The sequence below is a fragment of the Zootermopsis nevadensis genome, unplaced genomic scaffold (assembly GCF_977971745.1).
Source record: "Zootermopsis nevadensis isolate Lab colony 2312 unplaced genomic scaffold, Znev_1.0 Znev_ptg000023l, whole genome shotgun sequence".
Taxonomy (NCBI): Eukaryota; Metazoa; Arthropoda; class Insecta; order Blattodea; family Termopsidae; genus Zootermopsis; species Zootermopsis nevadensis.
Genome location: NW_028259155.1, coordinates 7,850,359 through 7,865,721, shown reverse-complemented (window position 1 = coordinate 7,865,721; position 15,363 = coordinate 7,850,359). Strand labels below are relative to the sequence as shown.

Below are 15,363 nucleotides of genomic sequence, written 5' to 3'. Positions count from 1 at the left end.
ATGTTGCCTTGTGCTCATTTATCTCATTTATATACTAAGAAAATAATAAAAGATGTCAATTCATGTGAAGAGAATTAATTTCCAGGGTTTGGAAACTTTGGGACAAATTTTGAAAATTTTCTTCTGTGCTGAATGACTTATTACCAGCACAGCAAAACAATTTGAAGTCATTCTGTAATGCCCGGGGGGGGGGGGGGGGGGGGGGCAATAAAACTTTCCAAAACAATACTTTCCAATAAATAACCACAATAATGGTAATAACAACAATTACAAGGTAGGAATGTTAGCTGAAGTGCAAGAACTTCAGTGTGCATTTATTTGTGGTTTATTTAACAATGCTTTTCAGTTGGTCTGACTGCATAGTGTCAAATGAGAGGATGATAGTGAATTTGAAAGGATGTGGAAGGAAGCAGGTGTGACCTAATTTTAGGTACTGTCCCAGCATTTGCCTCGAAGGATAGAGGAAAACCATGAAAAACCCTGGTCAGGACAGCCGGTCTCCGGGCCAAGATTTGAACCCATTACCCGAGTGTTAACCACTCGACCATGATGTTCGGTCTTTCAGTATGTAAAGAAGTCTATCTGCAAACATTGGTTTGACGAGTGTGTATCATGAAACACTGCAATGAAACATCCTTGGAATTACCAAACATGCAGATTGCAAATATGTTAAAATTCTGAGAAAATCACCACTAGGTTAACAACCTGTCAGCTCATCCTGAGACACTCGTAACAGAACAGCAAACACACGCTTAACCCTTTCAAAGGAAACATTATTATGAACATGGGTCCTTTATAGCAAAATAAAAATACCAGCATTCTTCACAATTGTTTTTGCTGCAGCTATTTCAATATTCTCCCCCCACCTACTTCTTTGTCTCCCAAGCAATCTCGTTACTCAATCAAAATTTTCTCATCTCTTAAATATGTTCTACATCTTCCATGCCTCTCGTCCTCTTTAATTTTAAAACCCTAATAATATCTGGTACCTCAACATCCTGTTCTTGAACATCCTTAGGAGGAGAGACCAAGTTTTAAACCCATATAGGTAATATTATACTCTCGCGTATTTTAATCTTATTACTTTTAACTGTTATTCACAAAAATAGAAAATGATTTATCTATCTCTGGAATCAACTGACGTAGTTTACAGAACTGAAATCCAAAATGTTTATTTTTTGCACAAAAAGTTCTGTGAAAAAACCAACAACAACAACAGGTAAGACTTGAGGTTCTCACAGCGGTGAGTCTGAAGATATCCGTCTTCTGGGTTGTTGCGCTGTGTAGTCTGGTCGATGTTAACCAACGTTTCAGAGGTCATACTGCCTCCGTCATCAGAGTATGAAGATTTCTGTCTTCTGGGTTGTTGCGCTGTGTAGTCTGGTCGATGTTAACCAACGTTTCAGAGGTCATACTGCCTCCGTCATCAGGCCCTGAAGACGGAGGCAGTATGACCTCTGAAACGTTGGTTAACATCGACCAGACTACACAGCGCAACAACCCAGAAGACAGAAATCTTCATATTCATCGCCCTGATGACGGAGGCAGTATGACCTCTGAAACGTTGGTTAACATCGACCAGACTACACAGCGCAACAACCCAGAAGACAGAAATCTTCATACTCATCGCCCTGATGACGGAGGCAGTATGACCTCTGAAACGTTGGTTAACATCGACCAGACTACACAGCGCAATAACCCAGAAGACGGATATCTTCAACAACAACAGGATTTGAGGTTCTCATGGTGGTGAGTATGAAGAGAGTACGTGGTGCTACAACCCACAAGACAGCCACCTTCAAACTAGTTTGGATTCAAACTCAGGACAGATGGACAAACTAAATACTACCCCATTATCTCCAACTACAGAATGTCTGATAACAATGTTATCACATTGTTAAATTTGTATACTAAGTGAATACAGTAATACACAACTAAAACTGTTTGCATTACCAGAATATGACGCTTCTTACTGAAGTAAAGGGAGCCACAGACAGAAGTGAAAGGGAATGTAACCTTTTGCTACAGCCAATTTATAAGTCTGACAATTTTCACTCACCCCATATATAAGTTTTAAATATTATTATGAGGTAAACTGCTTTTAGTGCCAAATCTAAACATCTGCTAGTAGGAAGTCACTTTAAAGCAGCAAACTCAGAAACACCTTTCTTGTAGTCAACTCTGTATTTCAAGAGAAGGAACATTCCTACCACATTTATTAATGACAATCAAAATATCGCACGATATAACAGCATGTCATCATAAAACAGGTGTCTACTCCAGCTAAAGAGACATTTGAATCAATCTGGGAAAGATTCTTACAATCTCACAACATGCATGTTTCAAAACCAAATCACTCAGAACAGAAATGTACCACAACATACATGCAGACTTCTTCAAAGCATTGCTTCACTTTACAAATAGCGATTGAACTTCAAGAGTTGGAGTGTCACACTGGCATGAAATGCCTGCAAGAAAAATCTTTTATAAGACTACGACACTTTTTATAAGACATGAGAAGATATACAGAAAGAAGGGCAAGTCTGGTGGTATTAATGAGATGTAATAATTTGTAGAAATGTTAGTTTGGACAGAGCAAATTCAAACATTCAATGTGCTCTAACACTTGATCGATGGAAGGAAAATGAACAACGGCAAAATGATCAGAGAAAGTAATAACAAAGTAATAGGAACAATATATTCAATTATATATCAAGTATAGGATGTGCAGTCATAAATTATAAGAATAAAGTAATATATTTATTTATTTCCGTCAATACAAAAACTTAGTTGTTAAAATTGGTGTTATTAAAGTTAAACTTTAAAATTTGGCGCTTATCATCGCTATTACGATGTTATAATTTTAGCGCTCATTATTTTATTTCACAACATGTTTCAATGCAACCGCATCATCTTCAGGCTATTTTCATCTTTAAAACTAATGTATATTTATTAATGCAACTATCATTGATTTGTTTGTTTTGTAGTTTTCATTTTTCTAGGTTGTTTCTTTTTGTTCTTCGTCTTGTTTTGTATTTTTTAGATCAGTCGTTCTGTAGTCAGAGTTGTGATTTGTGGTGTGTTTGCGTCTGTGGTCGGGTGAAGACTTTAATAACACCAATTTTAACAACTAAGTTTGTGTATTGATGGAAATAAATAAATATATTACTGAATTAAACACAAACATGACGCATTTAAACTACAAATATAAGAATAAAATGTAAGTACGGTGGATTCCGGTTAATTGGGACACATCGAGACTAGAACACTTTGGCCCAATTAAGTGGCTGCCCCAATTATGAGAAGTCCCATGAAAAGAGTTAAAAAGGTTTGTTCTTTAAGATTTGTGCCAAATAAATGGCTGCCCCAATTAGCTAATGGCCAAATTAACCAAAATCTACTGTATTCCCTTTTTTTGAATCTTTAAGAAAATAAAAAGCACCAGATACGTTACAGGAAGCGTAAAGCAGAATATAATTATATAGACAAAAGCAGAATCTTCTGAATAAAATTCTCGTTTGTCATTTTCACTTCCACATAAGAATTTCCATTTATTTCAAGCCATTTTACATTTGAAGATGGCTGTCTTCTGAGGTCCTCTGAAACGTTGGTAAACTTCTACCAGACTACGTGGCACAACAACACAGAAGACAGCCATCTTCAGACTCACAACCATGGAAACCTCAAATCCTACAATTTTACACTCATTTTCATTTTGTACTACAAAGACCACAGATGTATTCTGATGAAGTCAGGTTCCTCCTTAACTATCATCATATGTGAATAAGCAATTTAAACACACGGCTGCTGGCCAGACTTCATCTCTGGGGTATGAGAGTTTAGCAGCATGCTATCGTAACACGTGACCAGTCAGACTGCACATAAGTTCAGATGCATGGATGATAAAGGTAAATCCAGTTTCAATTTTACACGGGTTTTACTTTACAATGTTTACAGAGCACCACACTGAGATGAAGTTCGTATTTAGGTACAGAAGACCTTGTGCCTATGCACTCATTCTTAACTTTAACACTAGATGGAGGTCAGCTTCATACAACACCTGTTTTACCATGTTGCAATTTTATAATTTTATTTCTTTTATCACTCAGAGTTAGTCACAGTAAGGAACAGAAGAAATGCAGTGTAATATGGAGTCACAGTCTAAGCTGACTGCATAGGAACGTTGTGAATATAAAAAGTTTTATACTATTTCCTCAAAACTTAGATGGTCTGAAAGGAGTAAAATGACAAAGACCTCGACATCTATTACAGAAACGATACAACAGCAAAAGTAAAGATCGGCTGGATATAAAGGAAGACCACATAAAAACATATGATCAGAGAATGCTTTACTGACGATGGGAGCAGCGCTTTGTGGAGCCGCCCATCTGCTGGCAAGACTGCAATCAACATTAAACATAACACAAAGCGCCGTGCGTGGTATTTACCTTGTTGTTCTTCTGCTTCTTGTTCCTCAGCTGCATATAAAGAATGAGATACACATTTTATGAGATCTGAGATTCTCACAGTGGTGAAGATATCCACGAAGGACTTCCGGGTTGTGACGCTGAGTGGACTTGAAGGCAGTAGACCAATGTTTCTGAGGAACATACTGCCAACATCTTCAAGAACCCTCAAGATTGTTGAAGTATGTTCCTCCAAAACACTAGTAAATACCAGAAACGTCCACATGGCATTACAACCTGGATGACTAGCACGGACAAGTAGACAAGACAAACATTAAATTAGTGACATCAAATTCAAAATTACTGTAAATGTTGGCATGGTTTACAGAGAATTTGTATTTATTTTTGAGTGACAAGAACTGTGACAACTAGCAAATAATTTTAAAAAACAAAGACGGCATGAACAGCGGGAGAAATGGTACCTACCACAAAGGAAAAACCTGTCTCGGCAAGTGCCATGCATTACAGTTCCCCCACAATGACTGACCACCTGGATACTGAACCAATATTCCAAAGGCCATCACCATCTGATCATTTGTGAAGTAATCTTTAATCTGAATATGATAAAACCATTGACTCAAATATAAAATAAGCATACAAAGATTATGGTTTTTTTAACAGAGCAAAAATGTAAGTTCTTTACAAAACACATTTAGTAACACGCATCGTTGAAGTTTGCAGGAACAGATGACACAACCACGGCTCACTGTAGACCAGCAACGGCCATCAGACCAGTGGACTAACAGGTAAGTGCCCAATATAATACACCAACTCCTGTGCAACCAACATCCAGTGAAGTGTTACTAAATATGTTTTGTAAAGAACGTACCTTTTGACTCTGTTAAAAAAACCACAATCTTTTGATTTATAATATATGAATTAACTTGTCTTTTTGCCACATGTTTGGCATTAGTGTCCTTCATAGTGTAAACAGTTTTGTTTGTATGCATATTTTATATTCCAATACATTACACAGTATGCAAGGTTTTAAGATCATTGACTCACAGACAAAGAAAAATGAAGCACATTAAAAATTTAAGTCTTATACATGAGAAAAGTCAGGTCTCAGGCTACGTACAGCTTAGTGGGTCTGCGTACACAAAAGTAAATGTGAACTGCTTATAAAGGGAAGTGACGATATCAGCAGGGAGGTGTTTGAAGCATATTCAGATATTTCTACCTGATTTTGACACTTTACGGGACAACAGAAAAAGAACAGCTATTTAAAAAGAATTATTTTAAATATTCTGAATCGTCTGTGAACTTCAGCGGGAGAACCCACACCTTAAAGTGGATGAATCAACAGAAATGGATCCTTGGCAATCTATGAAGCCTTAGAAGTATTTTATACTCACAAGTTGCTATTTGTATGAAAATATAAGATATGGGACAAACATAGTATCATTTCAGCAACAACATACAGTATTTAATGGGACATGTATGCCTCTTTTGACCATTAAGGGTTCAATAGGGTATCACTTCCTCCACCACCCTGTACAAACCGCTGATCAGTATTCAATTTCTCATAGCCTGAAAGGAAGTATTATTGCTACATTAATATAAACATCATAACCATCAACACAAGATAAGAAGGAAAAGTATGAGAAATAATTATACGAGGCGCGTCCACAAAGTAAGTTTCCCACTCGTCCCACAGCTAGCAAACCTTATATTGCGCGAAGCGACTGTGCGTACGTGATAGAGCAATGACGTAGCATGGCGCATGCACTAACGGCACTTCCCGCGTTCTCACAGTAGCATCGTTGCAGCTGTTGAAGTTGGAGGTTCTTATTCCAGCTCCCACCGACTGTGAAGTGCGGTCAGTGATAACGCTAGGCCGCACACGGCTCGACGGACAGCAAGTCTCCTGCAGGAGTTCAGCTGGGAGGTGTTTAATCATTCACCCTACAGCCCGGACCTCGCTCCCAGTGATTTCCATCTTTTCCTACACCTCAAGGAATTCCTGTCCGGTCAGCGTCAGCGTTTTGAGAATGACAGAGAGGCGGAGATGGTTGTCACACAGTGGTTCCAATCCCAGGCGGCAGACTTCTACGACACAGGTATTCAAAAGTTGGTCCCACGGTATGACAAATGTCTCAATTCCGGTGGCGAATATGTTGAAAAATAGCTGGACACTTGCTGTATCTGTTGCGATAAATATTTCCATGAAATTGTGTTTTGTTTCTGTAAACGGCCCCAGGGAAACTTACTTTGTGGACGAGCCTCGTATATCAGCTCCTATTTAAAATGTCATATTTATGGTAAAATAAAAGTTATATACAAACACTTTATATTATTTACTCACAGTCAATATCCCCAGTAGGAAGTTTTCCATTGATAAAATCACTGTCTGACACACAATCGAGTATGCTAAGCAGCGTTTTAGTTAGTCGGAGCAAGTCACTAAAACTGTAGAAACCAAAGTAGATCAGATCTCTAGCTAGTTTCACAACCTGAAATAGATGATCCTGTAGTACGCTAGATGTACGAAATAAATATTACAATTAAGCCTACACCTTGGACTCTGCATTTTATATGGACCTCTTATCACTGAAAAATAAATATAGTCTAATAACAGAAAACCTGTATTTGGAACTCTGTGGTAAGTGAATTTCAAATATTCATATTTCATTGCACTCCAGGGATACATTTCTATGGGCACTGCATTTAACTGGAATCAATCTGATTAGAAAAATAATTATTACAAGCTCTGTGTTATTTATAATGATCAAGGGGTTGGTTTCCTGTACAAATTTTCATAAACTTGCACACACAAATGTAAAGTACCACTACTGAATCACCCCACCTATTGAACATACTGGGCCCTTGGAAACTGAAATATTTTCCTCTGGGTCAACACAGTAACAACATTTTGTTTACAGGAAAGATAAGCAATACATGATAAAATGAATCACAATTTTGTTGCTAACCTCAAAAGTAAGTTTGTTTTGATCTTGGTCAGCGAAACTCCACATTTCAGCAACAACGTTGCACAGGTAGTCCTCGACAAACATTATTGTTGAACTGAATCTTGCCCTCACAGCCTCTTTATTATGATCTGGTGTTTTATTGCTATCGTAACTGCAAAAGAAAAATCAAGTATCATGTGCACCCTTCAATGAGGTAATGATACTACAAACTGCCCTACACAGCAAAACATAAACCTACCAGCTACAACTCTGTCTCTAACAAACTCCTTGACAACTCCCTTAAATTGCACCCTGCCTTCCCCTGAAGCTCCATTTAAATAGCACCAAGTTCAAAATGCCTCAGAGACAAAACTGGTCAGCAAAGGATTAAAGTAACTAATCATCATCATCACCTTCATGGTTTAGCCTATTATAGACTGTTCCGTCTCCAAGGAATTTTCTCTTCAAGTAAATAGGATACAGTACTCTGCAGTTAAAATTGGTTAAAGTAACTAATATGTAGATTTCCGTCTTCTGGGTTGTTGCGCTGTGTAATCTGGTCGATGTTAGCCAACGTTTCGGAGGTCATACTGCCTCCGTCATCAGGGCGATGAAGATTTCTGTCTTCTGGGTTATTGCGCTGTGTAGTCTGGTCGATATTAACCAACGTTTCAGAGGTCATACTGCCTCCGCCCTGATGACGGAGGCAGTATGACCTCTGAAACGTTGGTTAACATCGACCAGACTACACAGCGCAACAACCCAGAAGACGGAAATCTTCATACTCACCGCTGTGAGAACCTCAAGTCTTACAAACTAATATGTAGCATATTCAGGTGTGCGCGTGTATGTGTGTATATAAAGCTGTCCTGCTACATGTAAAGTAGGCGTCTGGGGGGGGGGAGGAGGTATAGCTCCTACTCATTCTTAACCTCAGCATTAAATGGGGTGAGAGGTCAGCATCATACCCCGGCAGCACTTTACCCCTGGGAGAGGATCGCAGTACCCATTGGACAGGAGGCTGGGTTGGTCCCAGATGTTCAGGTTTAACAGCTATTGAAAACTAACTCACCACTGAAGTGTGTAAAGATGTACAATGTGTAAATACAGAAGAGAAACACCTAATGGAAATAATATTTTTATAACAAATATGAAGGTTAAAAATAACATAAGGAACTCAATATACAACAATCCTACATTTTTGGGCTTAGAACAAAGAGTTCCACAGAGTACAGTCTATATACCAGTCACAATGGCCACGCAGTCTGAGGCATGGGCCTCGTGTACTTGGATACTGGGACCACGGGTTCGAATCCCACTCAAGGCATGTTGGCCGTGCATTTCTGTGTTGTGCTGTCTTGCGTACAGGTAGATGCCTTGCGACGGGCTGATCAATCATCCAAGGAGTCCTACCAAATGTCTAAATGGATTAAGTTACTTCCAAAAGAGATGGCCAAGACCCACACTGAGTTGTAGAGTCACAAATGAGGATGGTGATATAGTGTATATACGAGGTGCGATCGGAAAGTTTCCAGACTGTGTCAATAGAGGGCGAACTGGATGTAGTACGAGCTTCTGCCGCTAGGGGGTGCGGCCTACATTCATAGTGAATCACTGTACCAGCCGGCATCATCGAATTAGCATTTGTTTCTTAGTTACAGGCGTTTTGGTAGTGCATTACACCGACCCTCCTGCGATTTCGGAACGGCGTGTGCATCAAATTTTGCCAAAGACTCGCCAAAACGGCTACGGAAACCTATGAAATGCTAAAGCAAGCATTTGGGGAGTCCGCAATGGGTCGTGCACAAACTTTTGTGTGGCATTCACGTTTTAAAAATGGCCGAACCTCTGTCGATGATGACGAGCGTTCTGGACGACCATCTTCGAGCACAACGCCCGAAAATGTTACGAAGATTCGGCAGGCCATTCACGAAGATCGACGTCGTACCATCAACGACTTGTGCGACATTGTTGGGATAGGCTATGGGACCTGTCAGCTGATTCTAAAGGAAGAACTCCACATGCGACGCATCCTGTCTGAGGACCAGAAGCAGAATCGACTTCTCGTTTGTCAGGAGCTCAAAGATCTTGCAAGAACCGACCCCAACTTCCTTTCTAAGCTCCGTGTGACTTCTTCCTCTTCCCAAAGATGAAAATTCAGCTAAAGGGAAGGAGATTTGAGACGATAGAAGAGATTCAGGCAGAATCGCAGATGGTGCTTGACAGGCTGACAAAGAAATATTTCCAGGGATGCTTCCAGGCTTGGCAGCGGCGCTGGGATCGTTGTGTTCACTCCCAGGGGAACTACTTCGAGGGTGATGGATGAATTTAATACCTGAGATAAGTGTACGGGTTTTTATACGCGCAGTCTGGAAACCTTTCGATCACACCTCGTAAATGTAATGTGTGATATATACTTCCCTACAATGCAGATTTGAAATAGTACAGGCATATTGTTGTACAAGATTTTGATCTATTATTATAACCTACACATCACGCAGATCTCCTCTGCAATGCAGCACGTTGGCGTTGTAATTACAAGGACATAAATGGTAATCATAAAAGGTCATTAACTGAAAAGCATACTCACAAAAGTTTCTCTGTATTAAATACTCTGCACCAGGCAGTAGTTATAGTTTAGTTTATAAACTTACTCCTGGATGGACATCTTTGATGGAATTTCTGACCACAGTCTTGCATATTTGACTGGTGTGACAGGTTCCTGCGGATCTCGGTCCACATGAAGGTGTAGCATAAGTCTGCAGAATGACGCTCGCAATTCATATGGAACACTTTCATCAGCCATGCATCTGAAAGCACAGAAAAACATCAGTTCCTCGTTACACCCTTGTGGGGGAGGAAGAAACAGTAAGCACAGATGACGACTCTTTTGAAAGAATAATGTTGCTCACAAAGGAAAACTGTTGCAGCTGATAAGAGTATTTTCCAGACAGAAGTGCAAAAAATCAGATGCATTAATAGACTACATATTGGATGAACTAAATGATGTTTTTGTCTGTCACCAGTGCATCTTTACAACCTGTTTTTATTGTTTTTATTTTATTCACATGGAGTATGCTTACTTATCACTGCTACCATCCATCACTGCTGTCACAACTATCAGCATTACAGGTTCTTTATCTTATTGTCAGCAAGAACACTGCAAGTGTTACAAACAATCTTGTACCTTCTTCCTTTATCACTTATTGCATCAGAAACCAGTGAACTCTGTTGGTTCTTGTCTTTCCCTGACTACTAATAACAATTAAATAAGCAATTATTTTGCAGTTCAGGTGATATACATTCAAATTCACACTATTCAGTCAGACATACAAAAATATCAAAGATTTGTTTTACAAAATTACTCTAAATAAACATTTAATACACTTCTAATGTAATTATCGTACTGTATTCCCACTTTCACACCAGATGGCTGTCTTGGAAATACAAGCCAACATTTCACAAATCAGAAGTCTTCACGACAACTGAACGTAATGAAGTCTTTCTCGTAATCAGCCACGTATGGAGTTGCAGTCCAAAATTTCAAAGACTGTTTCTGCCTACTTCATCAACCCTGACAGCACAAAAAGACTTCACTGTTTTCTATCACTTTCTGCATTTCTGTAGCTCACTTTTGCCTTTATGTAAACCCCTATCATGTGAGAATTTAAACCCCATACCAAGGAACTGCCAACCAGACATTAACTATAGAATTAACAGTTTGCCAATATGCTATTGTATTGTGCAATCAGCAGAACTGCGCGTAATCCATGACACATGGCCAACATAAGTCAACAGATACGGTAATAATGGAAACGTCTGCTTTTAAGCCACATGCCAGGAGGTAGGGAAAATCACAGCAGACAATGATCTCGACGCCATTGCTATTCACTTCACGAAACACATACTTACTTGAGGATCAGGTCAATATCTAAATGAGAGAGGTTGTTGAGAGCCAGATACTGCCTGTTCAAGCACATATTGGAGAACAAGTTGAGCTGGTGTCGGTAATAATCCAATATTGCGAGAGCCTTCCGATTCCCAACTCTTGCTCCTTTGGATAATTCTCCAACAGACATGCTTTCCTAAAAAATAGGTAGCAGATGATTTACAAAATCTTCAGAGGAAATATCAAGAAAACTTGCGTTCAAAGAAGCAGAATAGAAACTGAATGCAACACATGTACAATATCAACTTGAAATATATCATGTATGTTCAAATTATTAATTACATATGTAAAATAAATTAAAATTATAGCATCATCAAAAGTCATAGCCCAATACATCATCCCTCTTTTATGTAACCACTCTCGTGCTGTGCCCACAGAAGCATCAGAACAGATATTTTGTATGTAATTTCAAAAGGGAATCCCTGGCAAAATGCCACTACCATTAACCGCCATCCGTGACAAACAACTCTCTGAAATATTCAGTTGTAAAAATACGGCGCACCAACAATTCTCAAACTGCAATATAAAACCCTACCTAGGTAAGAAACCATCTATAATGATTTGTTGAGAGTTCGGTTGTCACTTGAAGCAGGTGGAGTAAATGGCAATTATGGTAAAAAAAAACCTGCTACTGGGATAACAAACATTCAAACAGTTACAGGCCTGCTTTTTTTTCTGCTGATTGACAGGGTATTGGCCTCTTTGACAATTAAAGTTTTATGCATAAACATATTTTAGTTTTGTGCCAAGTGCCAGGCTACTTCCAGCAAGGAAGTTTGTTACTGCAGAGATACAGTTCTGTACTGTATAATCACAAACAGTAGCATTTGTCTCACATGGGGTAAAAGGCAGTGTTAAATGTTGGGGTAAAATGAGAAGTGTGCCTACAAAGGACAATATTCGGTTCAAGCCAGCAAACTACTGCCAACTGTCTCTCCATCTTAGGCAGTAAAGTAAACATATCAGCCAGTGCTATATTGGATACATTCTGATTATTATTATTTAGTGTTCTGTCTGACGACAGGTCCATATGAACAGGATCCTTCCATCCTTTTCTCGGACTGGGACCTGTTCATATACGTTCTTGGCAGATGATCCAGAAGTGGTTTGCCATTGCCTTCTTCTGTGTGTGAATGGAGTAATTGTTGGGATGCCACGGAGGAAAACTCCGTGTTGCCTAGACCACGGCCTTGCCCAACACAAGTTATAAATTCGGGCACCGCCGGGAATCGAACCCGAGACCCCAGGATTACAAGGCCAGCGTTCTGACCGCTAGACCACCGAGGCTATACATTCTGATTAGGGGAAGAAAAATAAAAATAAAAAAATGGTTTCACTTCACCCTCACCCCTACATTTTAACACCAATATTGACGATGATCAAAGTGCAGTGGCCTAATGAGATTTGATTGTACAACTGTGTGAGAAAACTTAACAAATATTTTATTGAATTCTATATATTATCTCAAGGCAAAGCTCATATATGCTCATATCATTCTTCTTCTTCTTCCTTGGCTCTACAACTCAGCCGTGGGTCTTCGCCGCCTCCTTTTCAGAGGTTTCCTAGTCTTTGAAGTGTGCATTTGTGAGTAGTGAGTAACCAGAACACTGCCTCTACACAATTTCTTCTCAATCCTGATTTGACTGCTACAGCCATCTAGTAGTGAATCATTAGAGACTTGGGTGAGAAATGGCTGCTGAATTTTGCTTAAGAAACATCTCGTTCATGCTCTCAAGGTTCTTTTACATGCCGTAAATCTACGACATGGGACCGCCGGCTTTACTTCCCCTCCGAAGGAAGTTGTGCTACGGACTTTTATCGCCCTTAAAAATCCATTGACCTCGGCCGAGTTTGAACCAGTGAACCTTGGGTCCACTGAGGGCGACTACGCTCATATCATACCTCTCTGTTATGCCACACCAGCAAAACTTCATCCTCCTCAATAATGGTAACCATGGAATCCACATCTCCTGCTGCTTCATCCAGTTCATCAACAACTTCTTCAACTTCAGTCCTCATCATTCTGGTGCAACCAAAAAAGAGAGAGAGAGAAAATGTTTCCTCTTGCTTACTTATAGGAAAACACTTAAACTACACAACTAAGATTAATTTATCTAATATTTGAGGTCTTCACAGTGGTGAAGATGTAGGTTGTGGTCTTCTGGGTTACCAGTGTGAATGCTGATGTCAGTAAGTAAACTGGTTAACAGAAACAAACAAGAGAAGGCAACAGAATTTTCCTGGAGACCACAGTGCAACCACAACAGAATTAATACAGTTTACAACAAGGCCTTAATTACAGCAAGAAAAATCATTGGCACAATCAATTCACCGACATGAAACACGTGGAAAATGTTATGCAAGACAAAAGATTTCTTAAAAATGAAAAATTACTAACAAGCCACCAGTTTTCATCCATAATTTTAACGTAAATGTATCTGCACTTTTGCTTCTGAAGCTATTTATAGCTCGCAGTTCATAAATGCACATTAACCTATCCTCTTGCGTATACCTTACTCTGCATTAACACGTAAAATAACATTTTTCTGTTGTATGAACAGTGTGCCTGTCACCTGACAGAAACAGAACAAGTTTCTGAATTATATTTTAAAAAATCTACATAATGGGCGACGTTCAAAATAGAATCTGAGATTATCACAGTGGCGAGTACAGAGATGGCCTTCTTCTGGGTTACATTGCCATGTAGACTGGTAGAACCACATAACACGGCGCTACAACCCAGAATACAGCAAGCAACTAATGCCCAAGATCATAATCAATGGATTTATTTTCACATATGAATGCACATGCAGTAAATTATAAGCAAAACGTAGATGGGACTCCTGGGCCCATAGTAAACATTAAATGGGACTATTTCTTGCACAGAACAGATGCTAATATGCATGTGGCTGCTAGTACAAGAGGTTATGTTAATATGAGAAAATCTTTAATTTCTCAGGGCAGTCCTAATACACTGCAAATCTTTGTTATTTTCATTTCACTTTTATAACAATTCAATGAAAAATAAATACTGTCTTCATCACAATAACTTTTTTAAACCTTGGTGTTGTATTGTGATATACATAATCAGAATTTAAAATTATGTACTCCAAACATTTTTAAAAATTATAATTACCCATTATGAGTATTCTTTCAAAATTTTATAAATTCTCATTATATTTATGTACTGCGCTTTTACTTTCTTAACACTTTATTATTTTTTCTGAAAATATGGTCCAAAAATTTTTACATTTCGAATATACCCATGAATATGAAATTACTGATATGGGTTTTGATGAAAAGTATTTAATAATACTACACAGAAAAATGTTGTTTATATAACTGTAATGAATAGAATTAAGTTGGGTCAATATTTTTTGCAAAAATCATTATCAGCTTGAGACATCTTGGAAAAACCAGGGAAGGAGTACAAAACAAATTTGACATAGAGACAAGGAGGTTAGGTTAGCGCAATTACCGAGTTTCAATAAGAATGTCAGAGTTTTTGGAACTGAGTACACTTTTACAGATGAGTTCTTGCGTGACAGCTATAGCCTTCTTGTTTGATATGCACAGGTCACTTAGGTAGTCCAGAAATCGTGACTGCCAGTTATCCATATTCTTGCGAACCAGTCCGACAAATGTTTCAATTTCTGCGGCAGTGATGTGTTTCTCCAGCAACTTGCGGTTGTTATGAAGCAATGCCGTAATTGTGTCTTCTGCCAGTATATCATAGCCAATCTGTTTCTGCATGAACCCAAAATGCTTGGCGATGTACTCCTAATGAAAAGAATAAGTCAGAAATGAAAAAACAATAACAAACAAACATGGAATGTGTGGATTTAAAGGTAGCTGAATAAGGTGCAATTCTTGAATACCACTTTTTCTATCAGTCATCAAGACTACTTTTTTCCACTTGATCTATATCTGGTGTTTAAACAGATGTTTATTGCCTCCCACATTCCACATGGATTCAATGCTGTGACTCCCCCCACCCCAAAAGTACCGTAACACAACCATCAATCTGCAAAGCAATAGG

The 15,363-nt window shown here is 38.8% G+C and overlaps 1 protein-coding gene across 10 annotated transcripts in view; it reads right to left on the bottom strand.

Moving 5' to 3' along the window:
* Positions 1 to 15,363, bottom strand: part of Itpr (Inositol 1,4,5,-trisphosphate receptor) — a 100,302-nt gene that overhangs the window by 65,680 nt on the left and 19,259 nt on the right. For 6 of the 10 annotated variants that reach the window (XM_087354571.1, XM_087354564.1, XM_087354563.1 and 3 more), the window contains exons 12-18: positions 14,803 to 15,104; positions 13,227 to 13,347; positions 11,288 to 11,460; positions 10,030 to 10,185; positions 7,397 to 7,547; positions 6,772 to 6,919; positions 4,449 to 4,478 (exon numbers count right to left, since the gene is read on the bottom strand). In XM_087354571.1, coding sequence (XP_087210697.1) covers positions 4,449 to 4,478; positions 6,772 to 6,919; positions 7,397 to 7,547; positions 10,030 to 10,185; positions 11,288 to 11,460; positions 13,227 to 13,347; positions 14,803 to 15,104 — 1,081 coding nt within the window. The remainder of the gene's footprint in view (positions 1 to 4,448; positions 4,479 to 6,771; positions 6,920 to 7,396; positions 7,548 to 10,029; positions 10,186 to 11,287; positions 11,461 to 13,226; positions 13,348 to 14,802; positions 15,105 to 15,363) is intronic. The other 4 variants (XM_087354565.1, XM_087354572.1, XM_087354568.1 and 1 more) reach the window with 1 other exon arrangement.